The sequence below is a fragment of the Megalops cyprinoides genome, chromosome 1, assembly GCF_013368585.1.
Source record: "Megalops cyprinoides isolate fMegCyp1 chromosome 1, fMegCyp1.pri, whole genome shotgun sequence".
In the NCBI taxonomy this organism is placed as follows: Eukaryota; Metazoa; Chordata; class Actinopteri; order Elopiformes; family Megalopidae; genus Megalops; species Megalops cyprinoides.
The window spans coordinates 63,710,255-63,735,916 of NC_050583.1; the positions used below are offsets into that span (position 1 = coordinate 63,710,255).

Here is a 25,662-nt window from a genome sequence, read left to right on the forward strand (position 1 = left end):
CTTTAAGTGACAGCAACCAGAGATGAAACAGGAGGGTGACTCATTTTCATTAAAGACAAGAGTTCAATCAGGCCTACGATACATAATTTTATCTATATATTTTTTTTCCAGCAATGTTTATTGAAAAAGATGGCTTTGGCAATACTGAGATGCATATCAATTACTATAATGATACATAGTCCACAGTAATTACAGTATTTTTTGGTCTGTTTTTTTTTTTTTTTTTGCTATTTGCCATGAAACGCAAAAGGTCTGTGTCTTGCAATATTAAGCATTCTCCTTTCTCATTCTTTGGGTAAATGTTATTCTGAATTTTTTATTGTTATGGGCCCGTTCTGTTGCAACAAGATACTTTTGACCAGAAGGTCTAATCAAATGAACTCACAGGCAAATTGGGTTAATATTGAGTCTTGTCTTGGTACTGAAAAATTCAAACCTCAAAAATTCAAAGGCTTTCTAAAATCTTTGTAATCATTGTCCTCAAAGGTATATCCGTGGCTGGGTGGAGTGGTTGTGCCCTTTGCCTTGTGTCTGGTTCTGTCAACACACTTAACTTGGGGAAAAAAGTGATGAAGGAGTTGAAACTTGGTGAAATCATTCCCTGTGAGTCAAGAAATAAATTACCTTATTAGGTCATATAAAATGTGCTCCTGGTTTTTAGTTTGCCCTTTTCAGAGTAACGCACGCAGGCCAAGACATGAATAAATTAATAAAACTTCAGCAATGAATAAGAAAAATAATTTATTATTTTGGACATCAATTCTTCCATATGGAAGAATGTGGATGACCAGTTTTGGGATTTTTGACCTTTGGCACAAAGAAGAAATGCTTAAAATGTAGGACTGCCACATATTTCTAAATTATGTATTGACCATCATGGAATGCCATGTGATGCCACAAAAAATAATTCCTTTCATTTGAAAAGAAGCATTAATGAGACATCAAACTAATTAGACATACTAAATATACATTATGGGACATATACTAAGAATGAGAGATGTTAAAAATCACTCCATGGAGCATCACTATAGTTTTATTATGAATTCATTTTTAAAAATGTTTGTCTCACTGTTATTGTTCACATACAAAGATGACCAGAGTATCTGCTACCCTCTTGTCACCACAATGAATGCTGGTATAGATTCCATGGCTTCTCTACCGGTCTGGTCAGATGGGATTGGAGCTGGGGTTGTGGAAGCTGGTGAGGATGGCAGTACTACAGTTATAGGCTCAGCTTGATCCTCCTCCAGTGTCTTCTCTTGGAGTTGTACCTAATCTTGTTGCCAGTTTTCATTCGGATCCACTGTGGGATAGGTCGGTTCTACTTCTTGGCAAGAAAGCGCTTGATCCTGAAGATTTTCAGGCTACCCTGAAAAAAAGGCTACCCTCTTGTCACCACAATGAATGCATGTTTTTTGTGCTGAATTGATCTGTAGTCAAAAATTTGTTTTATTATTGGTAAAGAACATTTTTTTCATTAACAATATTTCAAAGTAATGAACATAATGAAACTGTAAAGCATATTTGAAAGACAGTGTCTCTTCTTTAGGAATTCAAAAAAAAACAAAAACCAATGTGCATTGAAAGAAGGCATTCAGAGTAATACATGTTTCAGAAAGGCGTTCAAGCACTAAAGAGAATTGTTTTCTAAATGTGCCATGAGTTTCTTCTTTACACAGTAAAATGAACAGCTTTGTATAACTTCTCTCATAAAGCAACATAAATGTGGTACAAACAGCACCGCACTGCCTACTTTGCCATGCTGAGCGGCCAGACATGAAATTGGTCGAAATTGGTCCTCTTTGCAGTAGCTGTACTTAAACATGTTTTACATGAGTTGCTTCATTGGCTTCCAGTGATCGTGACATTTTAAAATAGAACTTTATTGAACTGAACCCAAAGTAAAAGTATTGCAGTTGCTAGCAAGTTGAGTTTAAGGAACAAGTAAGCAAGGTTAGTATGGGTGCTGTCCAGCATGATAATGAGCTTCAACCTGGCTGTGGGTAAAACTGTATTTATCCAATCCATCGTCTGGAAGTGTTATCCTGAACTTTCTTATTAGACTAATGATTCATGGTCCCTTCACATGCAGTGTTTTTGTCCATCAGATTCATTTTTTTCTTTTTTTGAATCCTGTTTTTATCTTATGTCCAACATTTTAGTTAAACATATTAGTGATTAATATTGATTGTCCTGATGTTTATTATTTGTAAATGTGACAGATTATTTATCCAGTTTTTATCATATTTATCCTGTGAATGGAATGTCAACCCCCCCCCCCAGCACCCCACCTTTTATTCTTATTTTAAAAGATGACAATTTTTTGGATTTACAGATATTTTGTTAATCTCAAACCACTTTGAAATACATGACAACTCATCATTGGCTTTTCTGATTGGTGTGTCAAAACTGTGATTTGTGTGACTGGTGTGTCAAATAATAAGGTTAGTGTCATCAGTAAACAAAATATGAAATATAGTGTCACATACCCAGGCAAGACCATTTATATAAATGAGCAATAGTAATTACAGTAAGTATAATTTACTCCTGTTTTCCCAAGGTTTATATAATTCTGTAATATGGGGGGTGCATTCCACTATTTCATCTTGTGTGGCTGTCTGCATTTTGTGTTATCTCCTGGCACTGTAATACAAGCAAAGCTAAATGGGCACAAAACCCGACCAGTTTTTCAGCATGACATTATTACATTAGTTGCTTTGCTGGTACTCTTATCCAGAGTGACCTAAGTAACTTAAGTTGATTTTATACATCACCCTTTTTATACAGCTGGACATTGCTGAAGCAATTTGGATTAAGTATCTTGCTCAGGGATACAACGGCAGTGCTCCTAAATTGAACCAGCAACCTTTGGGTTACAAGACCTGATCCTTGTCTCTACATCTTGCTGATATGAATTACTGGTCATTAAAATTAGTGTGTGCATGTATGGAGGGCAAAAGGTCTGGTACAAAAATTCTGGCTGAATTTTTGTGTTTTTTTTTATTTTTATTTATTCTATAGCCATTGCAAATACGAAGGTCAGATGAATTTTTTTTAAGATTGGATTGGTAACAGGAAATACGCTTTTTTCTGTTGTTTTTTTCTAACTTGAATTGATTCACTTCACATGCAGTTGATAGTTGTTATTGTTAGCAGATGTCATTTGATGAAGTCTTTTAATCTTGTTGTGTTTGCCCATACTAGTGTCCATGTGGGTCTCATCTTGCATTTCCTTTGTTCCAGGTTAGCGATAAAAGAGTCTCCAGGCATCATGGATTATTGGAAAATCAGGGGGGGCAGCTGCGCATCAAACCTGTATGTATCCCTTGACTTTGAAGAGCTAGGCCGACTTATTTCATCATATCTTGTCTTAACTTCATCACATTTCACATGTGCCCATTGCCTGCCTTTGCCGGCTATGCTTATTATTCTTTACTAATGTCATTTTGAACGGCCTGTTAGCCAAAAGTAAATTGAAAGTTTGAGACCATATTTGGATTTCAGTACAGCTGTTCAAATGAACCAGTGCTCAGTGCCAAGTATCAACACTTCTAAAACATTATCTTAGCCTTGAATTAAACCTTCATCCTTTGATTTCTGCATCTGTTTCTAGTTTGTCCCTTCGGCTTTCCTAAAGGGTCAGTGTAAATTTATGATGAGTGTATTTGTGTGGAATTTACAAAAAAAAAAACAAAGAGTATGTGAGTGAGTCCTGGCCACATCCTGCACTGAAGACAAGATTAGCCAGCTAGTTATTTGTGTTTCTTTCTCTGATTTTATGCTTGCTCATAATTAATGGCTATGGACAAGCTTTTCAGGTCTGTTGTTGCTCAAGTATTGACAAGAAAATGATTAAACTAAACCATTAGCTATACATTCAGTGCCAAGTTCATGTCATGTGAAGAATGTGGCCAGAGAACAACAAAAACACGCGCTAGTATGATTAAGCAGCGCAAGATGTGGACACAAGAATGAATAATTAGACCCTGTGCCCCAAAAGTTCAACTTTCAAGTAGTACTAACGTCAAAGTTATAAAATGCTAAATATTTCATACCATACTTGTTTGTGTAGATAGAACAAATCCAGGTAGAATGTCACTCTAACTGCCCAGGTGTTGATTATGACTCTTAGTCACAAGTCCTTTGTATACTTACTTTATTAACCAATTTGCACAGTGTTCCCTGTGTGAAATAGAAGTATAACAGTTAATTTTATGTTCCAGCAGTTGACCTTACAAAACCCTGTTTCAGTTTATTTTCCAAGATGAACTTTGATTTGTTACATTTTGATTTCATGTGTTAAAGGAAATATGTTTTTTCTCTTGTGTAGTATTTTTTCTGTTACTGTATCTCTCTATATTTTCATCAGGCTAGGGAAAGAGGCAGCTTTGTAGGGATTATTTTTTAGTGTTTAAGTGGAAAAAAAAACAAATTGCTTAAATATCTCCTCTACAACTGGTCAATTACAAGTTAATTAAGCACACCAGAACTATTGGATGAATAATCACCTGCTTTCTGCTACCACCAAAATGAAATGCTTGAATTTCAGTATTCAACTTAAACTCGTAGTTTTCGGAGAAGTCTATGTGTACTACCACCTCAGTGTTCCTGATGCTATCTTTTAGATTTCTAAACATTTGATGTGGCCACTGATTTCAGGAGGCCATTCTGATGTAGTTTGCTAGCAAGGAGCTTGACATTTTCATGGTCTATACAAGCACACATATTCTGGTCACTTCTTTTAGGCTCAGTCACATTAAAGGGGTGCAGGCGTATAAACTGTCGGTATGACAGTGATAAATCCTCTCCCACTCCTTCATTATACTGCAGTTCCTTCAGTGGTTTTAGAAGGACTCTTCTTTGTATCTTTTCCTTTGCTTTGTTTGTGGTGTCTTTTTTGCCGGGAAACAATCGACTGTTTTCATCTCTACACAGGAATTGGACAATTTTTGCCTTCCTCTCTACTGCTACTTTCTTAGCACCCCTTGGTTTGTATTTTTCACTTAAATTGGTCTTTTTTTTATTAGATGTTATTAGACCTTTCCAATGTCTTCCTCAGCTTCTGACATTGTTTTCTTGATTGTTTGAGTTGCATTTTAAGTTGGGGGTTGATGGTGCGAGTGGTTCCTGCTCTGGTGCGGGGTTCAGTGGTGAGTGTTGTTGTGGTTCATTGTTCTGCACAGGCCAGGGTTGAGGTGAGTGCTCAGGTGAAAGGTCACGAGGCTGTTGCTGATGGAGTGAGGTTCTCTCCCTGCGACTCTTCTGGTTTGTCTTCCATTGTTCCCTTCCCTTCTCTGTTGGTTTTAGTGCAGAGATTGGTGTCTTTATCTTCCCAGCCCCTTGTAGCTAGACATGAGATTAACACAGGAAAAGAGATGATGTGAAAACAAGCAAAATAATTCCTCAGTTCATTCCTAATATGTTTGTGTAGATTGATCTAGAACCTGCTGCTAAATGCATAAGACTAGCTCTTATTTTTCTTAATCAAGTGCTCTTTTTTTACTGAACTGCCCTTATTCCTCAACTGTTCCACTTCACTTCACTGATACCTTTTCTCAAGGTACTCTTTCGTAGCTGCTGGATCTGCATGGATCCTGCTGGATCTTGTCTTTATTGGACAGTGGCATCTGGAACATAAATCACATTGAAAACCTTAAAACATTAATTTGAAATTATTAAACTATTAGTCAATAATTTAAGTTAAAAAATTCAGTAACAACTGGGGGGGGTGGCTATTGCCATTGTTTATCTGGGAAATACATGTAAATAAAAAAATAAAAAACACAAAAACATTTCTCAAAACATAAAAAAGTAATAAATATATGGATATCTATGAATTTGACCTTCAAAAGGTTGATGTCATCTTTCATATCGAATGTACAAATTTGAATTAAAACAACATTATAAACACTTTGTAAGCGCTGTCCAGTATGACACACGCTTTTATTTCAAAGTACACCAGTGATATAAAAGGCCAAATTATTATTATTTTAGGAGAGACTCACTCACCTTGCTCTCTGCCTTGGGGTTCACCAGGGTTTTCTTTATGATGCAATTTCCTGTCAGATGACTATCACAATCCATTATGGAATGAAATGGCTACTGAATGTCTGTTATCTGGGATGACACTGACTGTAACCGCAGTAAGTGGACAGAAGTGTTTCAGTTCAAATTGAAATGATCTTAAGAACAGCCACAAAACTTTAATTTATTTGTTAAAACAATTGAATAATTATGCCTAATGGATAAAATTTAAGTTTAATTGATTTTTTTCTACTTTTGTAACAGTTTTACATTCACAACTAAGGTGTGGACGGATATCCGGTATGACATTTTGGCACTTTTGAGGTCACTGTAATGTCAAATTTCTGTTTCTATTTAGGTACAAACTCATTCACATAATAAATAGAGGACAGATGAGCCAGAATGTGTAGTATAATAATAATAATAATAATAATAATAATAATATTTTATTTTATAAATATGCTTTGGACACCAAAAAGTCATGTCACGTCATTGACCCGAATGCACAACCCTCAACTGCTGCTATAGGTATTGCTGTAGTTGTGTTTTAGCCAAAAGCTAATGAAGGATCTATTTTAAACAAAGCTGCACTGACAGGAAAAAAGGACAAAGGTTTTACTATCAGACCTAGCAATTTTAAATTCTTGCTTTTACCTGCCTTTTCAGTGCAACCTATTACATGCATAGCAAGACCTATTTCAGCTGTCCAGGAAACATGGCTCCATATCGTTTCACAATATGGCTGAGAAGACAGAAGTCTCCAATTATCTCTTTTGCCTCTGGGTAAAGAAGAAACACCTGCTAACAGTGCAGGAATAAAATGGCTTATTCACTGCAAAGGCCAACTACCTACAGCAAAATATATTACGGAATAAAGATTGTCTTTATTTTGTAATCATGTTGGCACACCTTCTTTACAAATGGCTATTTGGCAGCTGTGTGCTTGCAGATGAAAACAGTAACAAAATCATACAACATTCTAATGATATGCTGTCCTGCTTTTAATCACAGGGAAAGACTGAGAGATTTAGGTGCCATATGTACTTTTTTAAGTAAGCCCAATGGAAATTAATCTTGCTCTTTTTTGACTCGCTGAGATCCAGGGCCTGTCAAAATGTTCGTATTCAGCTATTTGCAAATGACACTAATTTCAGGCGGAGGCACAAGCTTTACTGTTACTTGATATTAAGGCTTGGCTTTGGGGGTAATATGTTCTCTGTGGTCATATCTCTTGCTTAAGATAATGACCAAGGCACACTTTGGTCAGAGGCTTCGTACTTATTTATGGCCACAAATTATGAGCTTGTGGTCTCATGTTTCTGTTCTTTTTTATATGATAATGTTGTAGGCAATATTTCAGTGGCATCAATTTGCTGGTTGCCTAGAAACAATACCCCAGCTCTATTGTAGATATGTATGATGCTTGATATATTTTTAAATGGTAAAATAAGCATTATTATTATTCATAGTAGTGGAAAGCAAAATGGAGCAGTCATGTCCTGTGATCACACAGGAAATTTAGCTTGGATTTACATGAGGCTGGAGCTCACTGGCCCAACAGGAAATTGGCAAAGCTTCACTTAGAAAATATGTTCAGACATGATCATTGATTGAATCAGTATGTGCTCATTCTCCTGTAGAGTGTGTAAACTGTGTATTCAACACAAATAGCTGCTTTGGTAAAAGCAAAATGAAATTCTGTGTCACAATTTACAGTTTTTTTTTTTTGTCCTTGATAACCACCTCACGATCTTGTTCATTCTCACTGATATAGTGGTAAATTTGTGGTAAACAACACTTACATGCCATTTCAGAAACAAATCCTTAGTCCTTCAGAAATCTGCTTTATATGAGGGATCTAGAATAAACAAGTACTGTTTCCTACATAAATCTATCTTTCAAATCCTTTCAATAAGCAGACAACGCAACACAGGAAATCACAGTTTTGTTTTTTTGTTTTTTTTTAAATAAATGTCTTTTTGGTTTTAAAGGGGAAAATTAGCAAGTTTGTCTAGAATTTGAATCTAAAAAGGCTCAGCTGTGTGATAACTGAAAGGCCAATTTTTCCTCATTTTCTCCAAAAAGAAGAGGACACAAGTAGCATAAATTGTTCATTGTCCTTGAAAATGGAACTTATCTGCTTAAAAGAGACATTGTATTTTCATTTGATGCAAAAGCATCTGAAGAATCCACTGTTTTCCCCCAAGTTCATTTTTTCATGTCGACATCCATTTCAGGCATAGCCATGCCGACCTCAATCTCCTTAATGAATAAAATACTCCATTAAGGGATGCTTGGATGTGAAAAAAAGATTAATTCACTGCCCCCTCCTATTTTACTATGTGTAATGTGTTAGACAAAAGTCTTTAATGTAATTTAGTCCTTCTCAGACAGTAGAGCAAAATGCACTTGATCCAACAAATCTTTCTTGCATGAAAACAGGATATGATAGGATGTAGTAATTCTCACAGTGATACTTCAATTAAGTAAAAATAATATCACTCCCATTAATTAATTGCATAATACTCTGCATAAAATGTTTGCTCCATTTTTGGAGACATTTCTCAATTAAATAGGATTAAAAAAAAAAACAGGTCTGGAGGTCTTTCTTTTATTTTCATGTAGGTTTTTTATTTCATGCAGTTCTACTTGTGAGGCGAGAGATTGAGCCTATTTTCTGTTGAGATTTGAAAGCAAAAAAAAAAAGACTGATGGCGTGAAGGTGAGATCCAGTGCTTATTGCCATGTTCAGTGACAACTTTGAAGAAAAATATTGCTTTTATTTTCCTCAATCAAAGAGAACCAAGAAAAGCTGTGTTTGTACTTCATGAAGCTGTCATTCTGGGCAATGAATAAAACTGGGTTTGTAGCTCTCTGTTTGTGCTGTTTATATAACATGCAGTTTAATAGTGTGCTCAGCATCAGTATACCCTGGTAAAAACCCTCACTTAAAAATTTTGATGTGTTAATGTATGTACTGTAATGTTGTGCATGTGGTGCAGTTAAACACATGTACCCTATAGTATACTGTAGTATATGAGAAGGCCTAGCTACATTGCAGACAAGGTCAGTAGAATTCAGTGTCAGTGAGTGAATTCCCCCATAATCATGGCACCCTTGGCAAAAGTGCCTAATTTCAATGAAACTTCAGGCAAAGTGAGGCATTAACACAGAGTAAGGTCCAAGTGGTCCTGCACATTTATACAAAATGCTGTGATGCAGAGTCTGGCTGTTTTAAGATCAGATGTTAACAGAGTGTAATTAACCGCATGTGGTTCAAAGGAGGAGCAACTGTCAGGGGTTTTGAATCCAAATGTAGATTTGTCAAGAAGATGTTGGCAAGGTCACCCCCTGTAGTTTGAGTGGAGGCTTTTAAAAGTGGCCTCATCACTTCTCACAAAAAGTTAAGACGGTAAAGACAGTAACCCTTTGTAGAAAGCATTGTGAGAGGGAGCAGGTCTCGTTGTCAAGGGAATGGAGATGACTGCGAAACATGTTTTACAACATGAAGTGTATTTGTTTTTTCTGGCTCAATGCATGACAATTGCAAACATTACATGACATTCTTTAACTCTCACAGTAAGTCAACTCAACCAAAATCTGCTTAATATACAGGCTATACAAGCTTTGTGTAACATTAATATTAAAACCCAGTCCTACGGAATTATTTCCCCAAATTATTTCCCCGATGTGAATATGATAATTCCATAGTGGTCTGTGATGAAGCCGGCTGGCACACCAGGAGCAAAAAAAAAAAAAAAAAAGTACTTTATTAAAAACTCACCAAACAAAAACCCACCCTTGAGCTTACATAGCCATAAGCAAACTCCTCACAAAAAGTCCAACCACACACCTGTATTTAATGAACAGCTGAATAGACAGGTGAGGCTCATTAACCAATGGCTGGCTCTTACACAGACAAAGACAATTACAAATGGATAATTAAAGTAGCCTGTCTGGATGTGATTGAATAAAATGAGCTCAGTCATGGGAAAAGTAGAAATTATAGCAACAAGGACCCTTAAACGCACACACAGCGCACACACACTCACTCTTTAACAACTGACAATTAATTAATCAATCTGTTTTGGGGGAAGGTGAAGGGTCTTCCTCACACTGTCCAATGGTGTTTTCGAAGCTCCAGCTCTATCATTCCACCAGGTATTCAATCCATTTGCAGTAGTGCAGTGTTGGCCAGGACATTTGGAGATTATAAAGGGTATGCAGAACCCAGCTCAGTGTTTATGCACATGTCAGATTTATGTTTCTTATACGAAAGAAATCATTTTAATATGTGCCTCAGTGAAAAGTATGCGTCATTTCCTTAACTAAACGAAAGCAAAAACGTCTTGCCAAGCTAAGGTCACGATGCTGGTAATCTGATAAGAGGATGACTTTTTCAGCAGTTACAGGTTTAGGACACCACTGGTCTGGTCAGAAAGTGACGGGTTTGATGCAGCAATGTGCGGCTTTTATTGCTCGGCCAGTGTTTGTCTTGGGTGATTTATGAAAGTGACAACAGAAATACATCAGGCTGCTCCCAAGATGAGAGAAAACATGACCGTTTTTGTGGATTTTTTTATTTTTTTATTTATTAATTTTTTTATTTGGGCCATTCAGCAAGGTGAGCTTGGCAGGAATGCGCCAGTGTTGCTGGATTGAATTTATGTCATCATACTGAATTTAGAGGAGCGTTTGCCAACGAGGAACAAAAGAGGAACAAAAGCAGCCCCAGTCCCCTACGTTCACTGTGGTAGACCTTTTTGTGACTGTGACGGCACAGGTGAAGGAATAGAAGAAAACGAATGGTAACTCAAGCAGAACGATACAGACAGCCGTATAATTTACTCCTCACTGCTGGCATTCTTAACTGTTAGTCATAATTGTTTCGAAGTCGTGCGTTCAGATCCGCATGACACGAGAGTGGGTGTCCAACAATAATGCTCAATAAACATGCTGCAATTTAGTCATACCTGAAAGCGTAATTTTTGTTTTATTTAATGTGTCGATGCTAATGAAGTTGCGTTCACAGAAAGCTACACATTTGATCTCCCAGAAAATGAGTGGCGCGGAGGGGGTTAGTGTGTTTTCTGAGTCCTTTTGCATCATTACTCTAAAATCACTCAAGTTTGATAATCACAGTGAGTGAAATGAATGAAGGAGTGAAAGAGAATGTTATTCTCTTTCTCATGAGGTTCAGATGCGGGTTTTTGTTTTGCCTGTGCTAGCTGCAGTGAATGTCATAATTTTGATGAAGATGGTTGATTCGCTGATGTGTCAGAGGAGATAGGCTTTCTGTGCATCCACTGTCCTATTTCTGCACTCACGTATGGCCCGCCATTATTCACAGCCCGTGTTTGATGTGAGTCTAGCCTTGTCGTGTGTCCTCCCAAAAGATACTTCAATGTGAGGAATAGGTTGGGATGAGTATTAAGGTCAAAACACTTACCCCCCCCCCCCCCCCCCACCAGACCCACCTGAATCCCTGCTTCTGCCAGTCATCCCTGGAGGACCGCCCGGAACCGCTGGAAAGAGACCAGTGGCACACGCTGCTGCCCGGGGACCTTTTCTCCCTCCTCCCTGGGAAATACATCTACAGGGTGGTGTCCATCAGCACCGACAGCACTCAAAGGTACCACCCGTACTGACTCCCACACAACATCGCGAACAGTTTTTTCATAGTAAGAGGATCAACGAAGACGTTGGCAAATTGTAACGTAGGTGCAGTCCGCATGAATGATAAATGATACCCATGCGATTAACCGATATTGTTGACTTCCAGTCAGACAAAGCTGAATATGAGCCCACACATGCTTTCGGAAACTTAAGTCTAGTTTTTACCTCATTGCAGTTTTCCCATATTTATGTAACTGCTCCCAGCAACTTTTTTATGTTTATTTACAGAACTGTTTTTTTTTCTTTCTCCAGCAATGGCTGCACCCACACTTTGTCTTTGTGAGTGATAAAAATAACAGCACTTATACCAGTCGTTTCAGAGTTATTTTCAAAATTAAGCACAAACCTTACAGTCACATTGACATCTGGGCTTTGTGGTGTGGTGGCAGAACACTCTTACTGTAGCGCCAGAAAATGCCTCTACCGAGAACACTTTTGCTGATGAGTTTACAAGAAAAAATTCAACTAAGCGCTTTACTAGGGAAAAAAAAAAACTGGTGAGTTCTTGAGTTTCAGTTTTTACTTTCGTTGCTCCATATTGTCAGCTTAGTTTTGATATGAATTAGCTTTGATATAAATAATATTCATAACAATTAAAATTAAAACTATTAAATGGTAATTTAACCAGAAATATCACCCTGTAGTGAAGTTTTAAATCTCTCCCGCTCTCTCTCTCTCTTTGCTCTGTTTGAGCAAATTTATGTATCAGTTATTGAATTAGCACATTTATTTCTTGAAGCTTTTTCTCACAAATATAAAAAGGCACTTAAAATGTAGTTTAAACATTAATATAATTGGTGTGTGTGGCTTTAAGATGTTTACAGAAAGCAATGTGATAAACAAAAATGTTTTAATTCACAGATTGAAACATTTCCCTTTTTACATGTGGATGATATTTACCATAATTAAGATAATAATTAAGACTGTAGTACTATTCAAAAAATTGAAGCTTGCCTTGTGATTGCATGCTTGGTTGAAACAAACTGATATTTGCTCCAATCTGCATCAAATTGAAAATATGCCTTAAATCTTCATTGTAATTTTAAAACATGGAAATGAAATGCATAAAATAATGTGTATATCACAGAGGGAATGGTGAATAGGTGGGCAGAAAGCTGTATATATATGCCTGACGTCTGAATGGAAGGATTAAAAAAAAAAAAAAAAAAAAAGTAATTCTGGGATGTGTGATCTTTGAAAACAGTACCCCATTGTCTCTTGACTGCTGACTGTATCTTTGATGTCTTTTTCTGTTTGAAGTATGGCTTAAAAACAAGCTAAACAAAACACTCAATTTTACTCAATGACGAGTTCAACCTGAACAGGATTCTGTAAATTACAAAGATTTGGAGTGGGCTGTTGAGGTCTTAGATCTGCTGGTAGTGGTATCCGTTCCCTCTGCATGTTCAGTTATAGCAGGTTGACAGCTTGTGATCTGTAAAAAATAATGCTGTGCTACCTTTCTCTCGAGTGGTCTGTGGAATGTGTTTGATACGACAGGCACCTCGTTAATTAATACACATTGATTTGAATCCAAAGGTGGTCGACTCTCCTATAATCGCACCTGGTGTAGTGCCAGGTGCTCACATGTTATTTTTAGGGAGATACTTAACCTTTGAATTTTGAGAAAACAGTGAAAATCAGTCATGCCTGCTGAAAACTACTGCCTGCAGAATCGTAATCGTAATTAAATATCAAACATGGGATGTGATATGACTTGCAGTGCCAGGAGATACCTTACCGGCACAGCTCCTTCATTCTTCAGTTCTTACAAACTTCAGGTTGGAGCAAAAATTTCCTCTCAGCACTTTGGACACAATTACAATAGCGTGAATTTCTCTCACTAATTTTTAGAAGGAGCCAGCAAGCTCAGCAGAAGCCAGGTAGCTTGCATGTAGTTAACCCTGTCAGCTATCATGAGCACAACCAGCACTCTGCTCACATGGATGAATAACCATCCCAATTATAACGATGTGTGAAGTACCCCAACCAATCTTAATTTGTCACTAGGGGCTTTCAGATAATCTGACAGGGTTCAAAAAGTTTCCAGTCTTTTAAATCAGAAATACTTAGATGGTTTATATTTTCAAAAACTCAAAAATATATCCACCTGTCTTATAAGTTGTATCTTCATTCACTGTTGTATGTCATATTGTTGTATAGGTTTGTCTCTCGCATGTGTACAGTGTACAGGAACAGTATAAAGTAGAAACAAAAGCACTGATGAAAGAGATTGAGTGAAAACATCTGCGTTTTTTTTTTCTTTTTAAGATTAGATAATTACCGGAATTAAAGTTATTGATTGGAGGGAGCTTTTTTTTGAAAAACAGGTTTTATTTTTTTGTCCAACGTACCATGAAAAAATATTATAAGAATTGGACTTATTGAACAGTACCTGAGTAGCTGAGGCATTATCAACACTACCTCGGTATATTGTAGTAACTTGCTGGATATGGTTGCCCTGGTTTATTAACTGACATTTACTTGTTTTGAGGCACAGACTGCACCTGACTTGACATCAGATGCTCATTCATTGCTGCCTAGAACTCTATATGCTCTCCTTTTGTAGAATTTCCTGCAGAATGAAGCCTGGACTTACCCCTGACAAAATCAAGAAAACAGTTACAAGTGAATGAAATCTCAAACAAAACATGTTGCACGTGTAAGCATGCAAGCGCAATTTATAGCCAGTCAAATCTGAGTTTATTTGATGTGGTTCCTCACAGAAATAGTCAATGTTTAGAAGATGAAGAGCCACCCTCTACATCCCCTAAACCACATGAGGAGCCAGTGCACCCCCAGCCACCGAATGGACAGAGTGACCTGACCCAAAGTGTCACCCGAAAAACGCAGCCGACAGGATCAGCGCCAGCTTGCTCGGGTGAGAAGGAAGAGGGAGCCGAAACGCAGGCTCCTCACTCTCAGAAACAGGTGTGTGAGTCCTGATTCTCTGAATTAGATTAAGCAAATGTCTTAGAATAACTGTAATGTGCCCTTTGCGAACGCCTGGGGCTATCGTTATTTGAAAGTATAAAATGGGGAGGGATTTGATCACGTTACACTGGTGTTGTGAGCGTGCGGGTGTGTTCTCGAAGCCCAGCGCGGGATATTCTGGATCAGGAAGCGAGGACCGCCCCAAGCCGGAGCAAAGGAAAAGGGTGCTGCCTGCCTGGATGATGACCGCTGCTCCAGATGTCAAGAGCCCCTCGACGTGTAAAGGTACTCCTGCACTCCACGGTCACACCCATCTCGTCCCTGCCTCCTGTGTTACTCTTCTTACGCTGTGGAGCTGTCCCAACCCATTCCCGCTTGGGTTGCAGGCATTTGTTTTTTGCATCGTGTACCTCTGCCCCGGTGAAGGTGAAGTGGCTGGGGAAAATTTGCTATACCGTAAACGCTACTTTCAGTTTATCTTCCCTAATCATTCAGTGTTCGTGTCCAAAAACTGACAATCCAAAAACTATCCAGGGGTCTACATTAACGGTTGCAGGTCCTGCCCAAGGAAATCAAATTTCACCGAGCAAGACGTTTTGCCAACCGTTGGCAACCAAAAAATATATGCAAGTAATGAAAAAAACTGCAGCCTTCATAAGACCAAATTAATCCCTAGTGCAAGATTCTTGTTGTAACTGCTTAATTTAGGGAGTTCGTACTTGATAGTACTTCTGCCAGTCAATACATGAACAGTTTTAGCCAACATATCTCTGATCCCTCAGCCTCTGAAGTGTGTATCACTTGTCACACACACACACACACACACACAGACACACACACACACACAGACACACACACACACACACATTTTCAGTCTTTCTTGGTGTGCTGTTTTAAACTGTTTCTAATGGGAATTCTTCTTTATCTAATGAAAATGAGGCCATAAACCTAATCAACTAAAACAATTTAAAACAGCTTAAAACAATTGCATTCTGTTTTGGGAAGGTTTAAAATCTTGCTTCTAAATTGTTGATAACTTATGAGACTATCCATTTTTAAAGTGCTCTGTAGCTTATCCCATGTGTATGGAGCATAAATCCAACTGCGGAATAGTCTTTTTTAGTCAGTTTAGAGTGGTGCACAAAATGGTGGCTTACAGTTCCTCGAAGGATCTGTGAAAAGTCAACCAATGAGATGTATTCCAGAACCTTTTGTAAGCATATTTTGATGTTTGCAGTTGTTTAGTTAGTCACCCCTCACCAGACATTTAAGATGAATTGAAATGACAAGTGGAAAGAAAATCCCTCACAAATAAAGGTGGGCTTATAAGGTTAAGCCCTGGAATGGTGTTGCAGTAAAGTTTTTTTTTCCCCTTCAACACACCACCAGTTTTTCACCTCTGCTGTAGCAGCTAAAATGGGAGCTCTAAGTTTTAGCAGCTTTGGCCTAAGCCTTATCTTTGACACGGTCACAGCCACATAACCGAGAGAGGAAATGTGTCAAAGATGAAGATCTCTCAAGTGTGTTGAGTGTTGGTTGGGAGATGGTGGCGTGGAGGCTGCTAGGATCTTGAGGCTCCAGTCAAATATGTGGTCAGCGCCATTGGACAATTTCTGAGTGAGAGTGACATGTAGGTGACCATTCCTATGTAGCACGTGAAGTCATGTTTTAATTTCTGAAGTTCCCGAGCTGATGTCATTCCTATTGGAATACAAGTACGCCTGACAACTAGATATAAGGTCAAACATTGATAGTGTATCACATCTTTTTTCTATCTGATAGACTCTGGATATGACGAAAATGTGTCATGTATTATTGGCCATTTGTATTTGAACCACTTAATTTATAACATTGTACACTCGACTTAGGTGATTATATCACGATTATACCATGACTGTTTGCCTCTGTAAGGGTTGTAATGTCCTCTCAGGAGTCAAAACCCTCCCCTGTGCCGTCCTGTTAGATGTTAGAAAGGGAACTGTGGAACCTTTTTTTGTTTGTTTGCTTAAAGGGTCTTGCAATTCTATTCCAGACTCCATTGATAACAGATAATGCCCTAATAACCATCAGCCGTGGGTGATGACTGCACGTCGTCATGGGAGTAATAGCTATAAATCTGACTTTTACAGTCTCATTGACAGTATCAGATATACAAGCTGACAGGCACCTGCCTTTAGACAAGAGGCTCAAATGTTGTGTAAAAAAAAAAAGTATATCCAGCCTCAGGTAATGAAAAGTAATTAATTTGTTCTTTAAAGACGGAACGGTGTTGCCCAAGACATGACATATTACAGGACAAATAGAGAAGAACACATGGAGAGCACCTTTTAAACTGTGATCGAAATTCCTCTTATTGATTTAAAGTGCACTCAAAAGAAAAAGCGTTGAAATTGAAATTGAACATTGAAATATTTCGACTTGCCTATTATCAGAGAGGAAGTCTGTCTTTTTAGTGTAGATGATGGTCAGCTTTTAGGGAAGTTAGTGCAGACATTTTTTTTTATAAATGTTGTTATGTTTTACCCAAGTCTGCTTAATTTCCAGTGGCACAAAACCTTAAAATGAAGCCATTCATAAAATGAAGCATCTGCTTATTTGGCTTTTGACAAGTGACCTTTTCAAATGAAAATGCAGTAAACGTCTTGTCCTTACAGGCTTAACAGTTCATGGTTTAATAACTTGATTGAAAATGCCACCTGGTGTGTGTGAGCAATGCCCATATACCCACATAGATCAATTAACACAATTATCTGTCACAGATTTTGTGTCACATTCAAATTGATTGGGAGTGGAAATTAGTGGCATTTTCTAAACCATTCAGTCTTTACTGTTTTCCATCTGGTCATGGGGTGCAATTTTTTCCATAAACATGACAGCAGACAAGGACATGTATTCTGAACACAAAAATAACAAGAATATATTTTTGTTCTATTCAAACAGCAAAAAAAAATGCCATTAGCACCTGATTGCATTTTCAGTAGCTGCATTTGCGGTATGTGGGAGTGAGCGTGGGAGAGGGAGGACCACTCAGTGAGCTTTCAGTAACATTGCACTAGGATGGTATTCCTGACACAAAGCCTTTTATTTAATATTGAGCTGTGAAGCAAGGCAGTAGAATGCTAATCCAGCAGGCAGTGCTGAGCCATAGCCGTGATGCTGTATGACAGAGAAACTGGTATGAAAAGGTGAAATCTTATCTGTATTCAATGGATCATCTTTTTTCGGTTTACCACAATATCAATAAATGATGATCCATTGAGAAGACTTCTGTGACTAAAGTCAGCTGCTCTGTTTCATATTTAGCTGTCAAAGTCTCAGACAGCAGCTGAGACAGACTGTTAAGTCACATACACCGACACATCCAGTTCATTCGCAATGCGCTAGGCATAGTTGGTGTAATGTTAAACGTGCCACTTGTCTCCTTGCTTGAAACTTACAACAAAAGCTGTTAACTATATCGCTGACAGTAATGTTTGTAAAGGACGCTTGGATGAGTGAAGTTCAAAATTCAACACTTGTGCTCCCTGTCGCTGAGACAACAACAAATGCATTAAAATGTTTGCTTCCAAAAATGAACTCTTCAGGAGTTACGAGGTGGATTTATACCATCAGGGGTCACTGTACAACGATAATGCCAATAATAAGGATAGTTAAATAAGAGTGACTTCATTTTTCTTTTAATATAAGTCTCTTCTGGGCATGAAATGCTCTGTCAAGTCAAATTGACGAAAGTACATAGTTTGTAGAGTGGTCTATCTATCATACTGTTCAGAGCGGAGAGGAAAGAGGTCTGAAATGGGAAAGTGGGATTTATATTGGAACGGTGCAATGCACTCTCACCCTGTGATGCAGAATGGCCCTGGCAGCACACACCAAGAGAAGATATTCCAGTTATGACCATGTCAGCTGATATAAGCTGATAAGAAACATGGACGAACATAGAACAGGGCTTACATGCTCCAGAACCTCAACAGGATTTTAATCAAATTGTGAATGGGAAAAAGGGTGAAGATTTCATGCTTCTGGTTCATGCTCGGCCTGAGATAGTGGTATCTGATGAACAGAGCCCCCTTCCTTTGCAGGTGGCATGAGAAGAGGCAGGGAGAGGGCCATGCCCACACAGGCCAAGCAGCCTCGCCCGAAACAGGTCAGGGGAAGGACGGTCTCCTCGGGAGAGGAATCGGAGCAGGCCGAAGTGGAACGTACGCCCAGGAAAAGGGCAAAGAGGATTCGGAGCGACGAAGGGGAGGAGACAAAACCCAAGGTAGCTTAATGAAAACGTGGCCTGTAATGGCAGAGTGTTTTTTTTTTTTTTTAAATTACCTCTTCCGTAGATGGTCCTCTTTTGATCAGGCTGTTTGCCTGACTGAACTGATCAATTTCATATTTTTGTCATCAGGTTCAGAGTTTTTGGTAAGTATTTGAGCTGGTCTCATGCTGAATACAACGTGTGAGCAAAGCAGGATATTTCATCTTCAGTAGCTGCCCTGCAAGCCTGATTTTTAAAATTTTTCCAACAGCCCGTGATTTCATCAGCAGTGGAGGCCAGGCGACCAGCAAGGCCCAGCAGAGATGAGACAGGGGAAGAGTCTGACGATGTGCAAGAGGAGAAGGGGACAGTGAGCGGAGGGTCTGCTCTCAGGGCCAGTGCTCCCCGGAGGAGGCGGGGAGAGGAGCCCAAAGACAGTGGAGAGAAGGAGCGTCGCCCTCAGGGCAGAATCGTTGAGGCAGGGGGTCAGGAAGTGAACTGTGCAGTGTCAGTGGGGCAGTCAACGGGCAGCTTGGGCCCCTCTCAGGCCAAGGCCCATCCCAGAACCCCCTGTCCCTATGGAAAGGACTGCTACAGGTAAAATGCACCCCCAGTTTCAGGACAACGGTAGCTGGGAGAGACACACTGTGCTAAAGGGAAATTAAGTGATTCCTCCTCCAAGTGACTGCTGGTAATATTGTGGAAAAGGATCGGCTGGCAGTGGGTTTAACTGACAGTTGTGCCATAGTATGAAGTTGCAGAGAGGCAGAGGGCACTGTACTTGTAGCAGTGTCCCAAACTGCACCCATTGCGATGTCATGAAGCAGTCTAGAAAAGAGGCGTCTGTGGGGTGGGGTGGGGTGGAGTGGGGGGGTTTGGGGAGGGGGAGTGACTGGGCTTGAGCCACAGCCTTGGTTTTCAATCCTGTATGAAATCTTGCCTGTCCCTCTTGCTGTGGAAAGATAAACAGCAGGGTGATTATCCCTCAACATGGTTGCCAAGTCCTTTTTCCCACCGCCTCTCTGATGTGTAGCTCTCATTTCATTGGTGCTGTGCTGCCAAGATTGCACAGGCAAGCAGTATTATTTGATGATTGTTGTTGTTTAACTAGTATTAGTAGTGTTGTTAAAATCTTGCCCGAATTGAAACGGAAATACATAGCAAAGACAACAAATGCTGTCAGGTTATGATTTAAAAGTTAGGGTATTTTGTTATGTGTCAAGAAATGCACATGCTTTCAACTTGTTACTTGCCAGTGAAAGTTTCATATAATTCCATTCATGCTTTTGGTATCAGTGACGTATGCCATTGCCAGGGGAAATCAAGTAAATGGTGCTTTCCTCAGAATAAAATCCTTTTTTATTCTGACTGTGATAGTCACTGAGTCAGTTACTAAATATAAATCCAGAACATTTGTGATCATTTTTTCCTTTTTTCTCATCCTGCAGTTTCAGACAGACTTTTTTGCTTTTTTACGTTGGTACGTGAAGTTTTATCGCAGTTGGTGTATTGTTGAAAGCGTGTAAATCAGAAGGTGTGAATGTTCAATTTGGAGACTGGGTGACTTGATGAAGTCAGAGAGGGTTCAGAGCAGGAACTGCAACTGATTTTCTTTTGTGTGACTTTTGTTTGTCTTTTTTATTTCAAAAACAATGACTTATCGAGTGTTTCAGGGAGGAAACAAACAAGCATGGAGCATTAGCTAGCTGCTTGGGTAATGCTCTTAGAATGCAGCTGGATTTTCTGTCTTGATTGCACTTGAAAGTGGATTTAGCCCAACAATCAGCTGATCCATTTCTGTCACCATTAACTCACATTTATTAAGAGTCTGTGTTCTCTGTTTTTTACCCACAGGAAGAACCCAGTCCATTTTCAGGAATGCAGTCACCCCGGCGACAGTGATTTTGAGGAAGGGGCGGGTAAGGAGGAGGAAGGGGAGGATGATGACAGACCGGAGTGTCCGTACGGCACCTCCTGCTACAGGTAGGAGCTGTGCCATCATGCAGTTAGCGTGGGTGTGGTGAGAACCAATCGGTAAACAAGCTCCATATTGAGGGGAAAAAAAATACTTTGAGACACTACGATGGCAATTTTGTTCTGGCGATTTCACTCAGCAGAACGATTCAGATGTAGATGATGATTGTGATTGTGATAATTACCGCCTTTAAAACACTGGGCAACCCCATTCTTCTGTCAGCGGGAGAGTACTGTGGAAGAGTGTTGACATTCAGGCAGCTCTCATGTCCCGTTTCACTGAATGGCATACTTCAGCAGGGAAAGGCAACGGTAAACTTGGTGTTTACTGTGTGGATATTAATATTCTAGAGAAATGAATGATATTCACATGTGTCCTTCAAGAGCATAAGGTCAGCTGCGGAGCACTGAAATTTCTCCTGCTGATGTATTGTTTTTCATAGGCCTTTAAGTTTCATGCAGATTTAAGATTCATGATGATCAGACTTTTAAAGGCTGGGCATAGCAACCTCAATGATTTTTACATTTTGCATCCATTACAAGATATTAAAAATACCTCAGCTGCTGTTATTTAGTCAAAAAGGCATGTTAAAAATTATGCTGATGCCGTAAAATATAAATACTGCGGTCCAAGCTTCATCACAAGTCTTCAGTCTTACTTTCATTCTAACAAAATCACTTTCTCATCCAAGGCAGCGGGGATATGATGCTTGTACTTGTGCAGGAGCGTGGGGCATAGTGATCGCAATCCTCCGATACACTCACGCGCTAATGGGACCGTTTCTCACGCTGCAATCCACCAAGTGCCCTCGAGCGAGTTAATTGCCAGTTGGAGGGCGGCTTCGTTGACGTGGTCTAAGTAAACCGAATGCACCTGATGAGTCAGAGTGTGTGTGAGAGTGGTTGATGAGCAACTGCTGACATACCCACTGCTGTCCTCGGTGGAACAAAATTGATTCAGTTAGCCACTTTGGGCTCCTGGGCATCGTCAGCTGGTGACACAACTAGGACCAAAACTGGGCTGTAGAGCTCAGCCTCAGCCTTAACTGCTGAGCTACTCAGGAGCCCGTGATCTTTTTGAAAACAGTTGAACAGCTTGGCTTGAAGTTGATCCTCTTTACAATTGCTGATTGTAAAGACAGATTTTCAGGATGACAATTCCATTGCTTTGCCTCATATTTTCTGCAATGGTAGAAAACTGTAAGACCTTCTGATATTACCAACAAAGCAAAGCTGCCTGACACTTTTGAGCAAGAACATTATACATCTCCCTCTCCCACACACACCCCAAAGAACGTGTGCTTTGAAAACACATGGTTGACTATAAGGCATGACTATTTCTTAAATCACAGAATCATTGTAGGAAGAGTGAATTAAGCAAAGGGGTGTTACGGTCATCTTTGAGATAATTGGCAATGTAAAAAGCAAAGGGTTTGTTCTGTTTAAAATTGGCTGCTGTGGTGACCAGAACTAAATCACTTTCGGACTCTGCTGCTGTACTTCAGGAGTAATGTTCTGTAACTGTAAATTAACATGGATATTTATAGCACTTTTTCAGACCACAGTGTAATTAGTGCAGGATGGATTAGTCTGAGGATAGACACAATGCACAAAGATGACACCCCTGCTTTGGGTCATTAATAATGGCTTTATACTCAGCCTTTGGGGAACAAGATAATTATACGTGCAAAATTATATTTGCCATTCTAAAATAATAGTTTGTTATTGTTAACAAAAAAAACAAACAAAATTGGCTATACCTGAAGACCTAAAAGAGCAAGATCTCACTTGTATTAATACAATTAGAAACAATTAGTGGCTCAATTCAGTCCAGACTGACCAGATTTTACTTGTTCTTACAGCACAAGATAACAAACCAATAAACTTGCTCTTTAGAGGGTATATGTGTATGTGTAATGAGCAGAGTATGTCTGTCCTATCAAAAGAGATACAGGTCGGGTCAAATGTTTCATTTGGCCTGTGTAATTTTATAATAATCAGGTGGGAATATCCAAAACGATTCCCTCATTGCAAGTGACGTTTGTTGTTGTCCTCCCCTGAGGTGAGGGTGAAATTTTCCTTCTCTGTGTTGCCTCGCCATGGGGAGATCCATATAGCTGTCGTGGCTTGTTGCTTTGTGCTCTTCGGTTTGTCATTTTAGATTTTTTTTTTTTCCTACCCAGCTCTCATCTTTTTACAGGGGCACATTAGCGTATAAATTGCAGAGATGTGGTTGATAGTCTTGAGTCGGTTGTTCTCGATCGGTATCTGTGCAATGAGCAGGATGGCGTCTCCCTCAGTGAAAAACCCTTTGTGCTTCTTTAGGGAGCCAGTGTCTTTGTCACATTCAGAAACGCACATGTACATCGACACGACAGCAGAGTCTTACAGTTCTTTAGGGTGTATGTACCGAGCACGAACTACATTAATGAACTGGTTCTTTTGTCTAATGTACACCAATGGTGAGTGCAAAGGGTGATCCCCTTATCCTTATTGATCCAGGTATATGGGTTACATTTGGGGGGGAGAAAAAGAGTTGTATTAATCTAATTTCAGTAAAGTGCTCAATGTATTTGGCAGCACAGGATGTAGGAATGAAAATATGATCCACAGGGCCAGGATTCTCTGATTGAGGTGTGCCTTGATCTCACATCTTTGCCTCCACATCACAGCCTGCTACATCTTCTGTTTGTCAATATAATTGTGCTTGTGGTGATTCAGACATGATTTTCAATTATCTTTCAGGAAGAACCCCCTGCACAAAAAAGAATACAAACATACCAAGGACCCAGGTATATATTCTGTTTTTTTTGTCAAAATGGTGCAATTTAAAAACATTTATGGGAAGCAATATGGAATATTGTGATTGAAACTAGCAGGAGCTATGGTTTCTTCCACACTGTAGTAATTGCCTCATTTACTGATATTGATTTTATGTAATCAGGAAAATAATGCTGTGAATTTCTGCTTTATTGCCGGAGTAAATTCAGATTGCATTGAAATATCTATGTTTATCATTATATCACACACGTAGGTACATAACCTCTCTCAGTTTGGATTGAGGCTGAGGTGCTCTGAAATATAGTCTTCCTACTCCATACGGTCAGTGTAAGTTCAGTGAATTAAGAAAAAGGACAAATGTCCAGCCAAGCCAGGATGTGTTAACGCTGCGGTAACGCAGGCTGTGGGAGGTTAAAGGATCAATAACTCCTAACACAATTAGTCCCAACCATCTTAGCCCAGCATCAGACGGGAGTGGCAAACCCATTTTGAGACGGTGACCTTTCGCTAACAAAATAGAACATGACTGATTACCTCCCCCCCCCCCCTGTTGAGCCACATACCCATTTTCCACCATTGATGAAAGAGGATACATGTGAGTCATCTGGTAAACAGTGTGCCAGGCTTTTTATTACCATAAAATTATTTCCTCAGATTTTTGCATGTTTTTTTTTTTTCCCATGCAGGAAAAGTCTTGTCAAGAAAGATTGTTTAATACAAGGGTTTGAATGGCTGAATGGCCAATGAAATGAGGAGAATTAGTGTGTGTTCTGTTCTTCAGTTACAGATCAATACACTGTAGAAATTAAACGGGCCACATCAGTTGTTGAGTCATAAATTGTGACATAATTAAAAGCACAGAATTAAAAAAAGATGAAATGTTCCACAGTCAAGCTTTTTCCGTATTTATAACTGTTCATTGATTTTCATAATAGTGGTTGTTAAACTGCAGGTGGCAAGAGAAAATGCTCTATGTCTGCTATAGAGAATGTTGTGCGATAGATATAAGTGTGATGGACATCATTTTAAGCCATAATATCAATATTAACATTATTATTAACAGTAAGGAGAAAAACACTGCAAGGATCTAAGGCAGCGCCTGCTAGAGATTACTGCTGTAAAATGCATTTGTGGGTTACCAGCAACGGCACACAAATTGGGGAAAAAGAAGAGCACTTTTCACAGAATAATCAAGGTGTTGAACATGGAGCAGACTTGACTGACTTCGGTTTGATGTCATCAGCTTTTAAGAGGAGGGTGGAATTGATGGGGAGACATGAATCCTGTATGCCTCCAGCTAGCACGTGGGGTGTTTACACTATGTGCTTCTCTTCCTCCCCAGCTAAAAGTGCTCCTTTGGATGATGACGATGGGGAGATTGATGATGATGACAGCTTCATAAACGACGACAGTGAGGACATTGACGAGGATTCTGATTATGTGCCTCCCGAGTCAGACGACAGTGCTACGGAGGATATTGAAAGGCTCAAGAAGGAAGCCAAGGCCTTTCTGAGGAGGAAAAAATGATTGTTTTTCTTTCTATACAATTCCGTATAGAGATAATGTTGCATTAAAATCTTCAAATTGCTTTCTTATGAAAATAAAACTTGTAAATATGTATTAAAAGTTGTGTATTCAGTTATTATAAAAAAAATGAGCAGGTTAGAGCATCATCTTAGAGGTAAGAACTGTGGCTGTTTTTTTTTTTTCTTCTTCTACGTGAATGAAATACATTTAGTTCTTAAAAAGGATATCTTCCCTTTTTCATCATCTGTAGTTCACATGAAATGTCTACATTAGGGTGATTTAAGATGGAAGTCGCACCTGATTTTATAGAGGGGAAGAATTGTTTACAGCAGGGACTGTTGGCTAGCAGTGACTACTTGGCTCTGAGGTAGATTCCACATTTTAGTCATCTGTCTTCATACAAATCATTTAATCCCCTTGTCCTGCTAAGCATGAGAGTCTCCCTTAAGGTGCTTGGCTACTGTTGAATGTCTTCCCTTTCTCCTTTGAAAGGTTAA

General features: G+C 39.1%; 1 protein-coding gene across 1 annotated transcript in view; it reads left to right on the top strand.

Annotated features, from left to right (window-relative positions):
- The window catches only part of aplf (aprataxin and PNKP like factor), a 38,693-nt gene extending 13,528 nt beyond the window's left edge, over nt 1–25,165 (top strand). Inside the window, exons 3-11 of the mRNA XM_036544934.1 lie at nt 3,244–3,315; nt 11,496–11,656; nt 14,427–14,631; nt 14,796–14,919; nt 18,717–18,898; nt 19,155–19,480; nt 20,738–20,866; nt 23,603–23,649; nt 24,981–25,165. Of these exons, the coding sequence (XP_036400827.1) occupies nt 3,244–3,315; nt 11,496–11,656; nt 14,427–14,631; nt 14,796–14,919; nt 18,717–18,898; nt 19,155–19,480; nt 20,738–20,866; nt 23,603–23,649; nt 24,981–25,165 (1,431 nt within the window). The remainder of the gene's footprint in view (nt 1–3,243; nt 3,316–11,495; nt 11,657–14,426; nt 14,632–14,795; nt 14,920–18,716; nt 18,899–19,154; nt 19,481–20,737; nt 20,867–23,602; nt 23,650–24,980) is intronic.
- The last annotated feature ends 497 nt before the right edge of the window (nt 25,166–25,662 follow it).